Raw genomic sequence first — 2,892 nt, 5'->3', positions numbered from 1 at the left:
GGGTCTCTCTGGTGCTCATATTCAATGAATGCTGCCATATTAAAGGTGGCCCTGCCTTGAACTTTTCCTCTGGCCATGCGCTGTTGCCTCTTGTTCCAGAACTTGCCCCAAACCACTGCAGCCTCCTTATCTGTTTCTGCACTAGGGTCTCTCTGGTGCTCATATTCAATGAATGCTGCCATATTAAAGGTGGCCCTGCCTTGAACTTTTCCTCTGGCCATGCACTGTTGCCTCTTGTTCCAGAACTTGCCCCAAACCACTGCAGCCTCCTTATCTGTTTCTGCACTGGTTCCAGCCACTTTTATCATCCTGTGTGCCAGCCTTTACATCCTGTGAGAAACAACCACCCACTTTTTAAATTTTTAAAGGTTTATTAAACCTTAACAAAAAATACAACAAAAGGAGCAAATAAGGAGAAGCAGGCCGGGGAGTTTCCCTCATGGCTGCTACCACGTGGCTGGCTCACCTTCAAGATGGATGCTTCTCCTTTGATACCGCGGGTGGTTGCATCAGCTAAACCTGGGCCCTCCCAAAGTCTGTCTGACAACTCTTCTTTGTGTGTATTGGTGGAGCCTGCGTTCTTGCAACTTGACTGGAGGGCAGGTGTTGTCATGCTGCACCTCCCCCCCAGCAACAAGCTTTGTACCCCCCTTCTTTGTACCTGTCACAGGTGACTCAGGGCCTCTGACGGCAGCAATACAGAGGGGGAAAAGGGGATTATGGGGAGAAGAGAGGACATCTAAACAACAGACTACAGTAACATAATTATACATCAATGAAGCTTCTCTTATTATTCACCCACTATTCATCCCTTAACTGTGAGAGCCAATCATCCCATTACCCATCTATAACACATCCTTTTAAATTTTGGCCACTTTGCTTTTGAACAACTTCAGAAGAACTGAAAATGTTTATTCTCTATGTTATTTATCAGCCTCCTGCCGAACAGCCCAACCCTCCCCCCTCCCTCTCCCACCCCACAATTTCCACCACTCTCCTCCTCTGCACATCTCACTCCTCCCCTCTGAATCCTTCCCACTGCAGGGAGCTGCTGAGGAGCCACATGGTCCATCCCTGGATTCTCCAAGCACTGACTGCCCATCCATGCTGACCACATCCAGGGGCCACATCCCACTGCCTGCCCAGTGTCCATCCATGGAGGTGACCACCGTGTCCACTTTCTTCACCTCACCAAACGATGGACCTGGTCAGTGTGAGATCAATGTCTCCAGCATGGCCATGCACTTTGTGACGCTGCTCATCGGCCTCTGTGGGCTGGCTGGGAACGGGACTTTCCTCTGGCTCCTCCTCATTGATGCCATCACTGACTTTGTGGCTTTCAATCAGGCCAGCATCGACTTCCTCTTCCTCATCTTCATGGTCCCCTCCACTCTGCTCTTCCTTGTGGAGGAAGTGTCCTGCTCTGCTCTAATATCCCCAATGTATTTGAGCTTGCTTTCCCAGCTGTCACTGTTCACCTACACCATGGGGCTGTTCCAGCTGATGTTCATCAGCATCGAGAGGTGCAGGTCCATCCTCTGCCTGTTTTTCTGTGTTGGGCAACAGTCTGAGCAATTGTTGTGGGTGGTGATGAGTGCCCTGTTCTGGGCTTTGTTCTTTGTTGTCACCGCTGTCAATCCCACAGTGACTTCCCTGTGCCAGTCACACGAACAGGAGAAGTGCCAGGTGGCTCTCACCTCCATGTACGCCCTCAACCTCTTCCTATTTGCTGTACCTATGGTCATTTCCTGCACAATCCTCTTCATTCATTTCAAGCCTGGATCCCAAGAGCCACCCAAGAATCTGGACATCGTTATCTTCCTTGTTGCACTCTTCAGTCTGCCCCTCAGTCTCTGGTTGTTCCTGCAGCAGCTCGGTTACACGGCTGTGCCCTCCCAGGTGGTTTTCCTGCTCACCTGCATCACCAGCAGCATCAAACCCTTCATCTACTTCTTGGTGGGGAGCTGGAAGAGAGCCTACTCCATGAGAAGCTGCTGGAGACTCTGCTCCATGCAGAGCTGCAGGAGGCACTCCTCCATGCAGTCCCTAAGGAAGGCAATCCACAGGGTGTTTGAGGAGCCGAGAGAAAACACTGCCTGTGGAGATGATCCCGCTGTGGACACAGAGGCCTCAGCCTGTTGATCCCTTCCACTGCTCTGCTGAAGGACCCTGGGACAGTGCCTGAGAGATTCCTTGAGTCTCCTGATCAGTAAATACCCACAGTGTGACCCTCCCTGTGCTGGGGCATCCCCAGCCCCTTTCCAGGCCGCTCTGGGCTCTGATCCGTGCTTGTGAGGCCTCAGCCTTGAGGAGCAGCCCCGGGGCCCAGCTCCTCTGGCACTGATCAGAAACACCCTCTGCTCCCAGGAACTGCTGCTGTCCAACCACCTCCTGGGGCTTTATCAACAGCCTTGGGAATTATTGCACTCCCCTGAATGCCACAGCATCCCTGCTCTCCCACTTTCCCAGGGAGCTGCCGGCCGAAGTGTGGCCAGGGTGAAACATGGCTGTGCCTGACGCCCGTGCCTTGGGGCCCTGTGAGCAGCGGCCCAAAAGGAGACCCTTGGAGCTGAGCAGAAGCTCCCTGGGAGTGGGGCCTCTCCGAGCTGGGATCTCTCCCGTGTGCTGCCCTCGGCTGATCCCCGAACGCCGACGGCTCCTGGGCCGATCCCCCCGGTGCTCGAGGCCCAGCCCTTGGCCCAGTGAGGAGATGCAAAGGGATCCGCAGGGAGCATTCCACTGCCTGCCAGGGGAATTTCTCACAGGGACCTTGCACTGCCTCTTTCTGGCTGTGTGCACACACGTGTGCAGCTGCTGTGGCAGATGTGGCAGAAATGCTGCTCTCTCAGGTGTGTTAGTGCCTGAGACATCTGAGCGAGTCAGGCCTGGAAG

General features: G+C 53.9%; 1 protein-coding gene across 1 annotated transcript; it reads left to right on the top strand.

Annotated features, from left to right (window-relative positions):
- Positions 1-138: 138 nt before the first annotated feature.
- LOC121354647 (mas-related G-protein coupled receptor member D-like) lies at positions 139-2,886 on the top strand. The gene has a single exon (XM_041469397.1). The coding sequence runs from the start codon at positions 1,105-1,107 to the stop codon at positions 2,140-2,142; it is 1,038 nt and encodes a 345-aa protein (XP_041325331.1). The 5' UTR covers positions 139-1,104; the 3' UTR covers positions 2,143-2,886.
- Positions 2,887-2,892: the final 6 nt, after the last annotated feature.

This window comes from Pyrgilauda ruficollis, unplaced genomic scaffold, assembly GCF_017590135.1.
Source record: "Pyrgilauda ruficollis isolate IOZ18807 unplaced genomic scaffold, ASM1759013v1 scaffold2314, whole genome shotgun sequence".
Lineage (NCBI taxonomy): Eukaryota > Metazoa > Chordata > Aves > Passeriformes > Passeridae > Pyrgilauda > Pyrgilauda ruficollis.
This window is presented reverse-complemented; position numbering and strand designations above follow the sequence as displayed.

Coding starts and splice junctions, on each gene's coding strand:
- LOC121354647 (XM_041469397.1), top strand. CDS start 1,105: ATGCTGACCACATCCAGGGGCCACATCCCACTGCCTGCCCAGTGTCCA.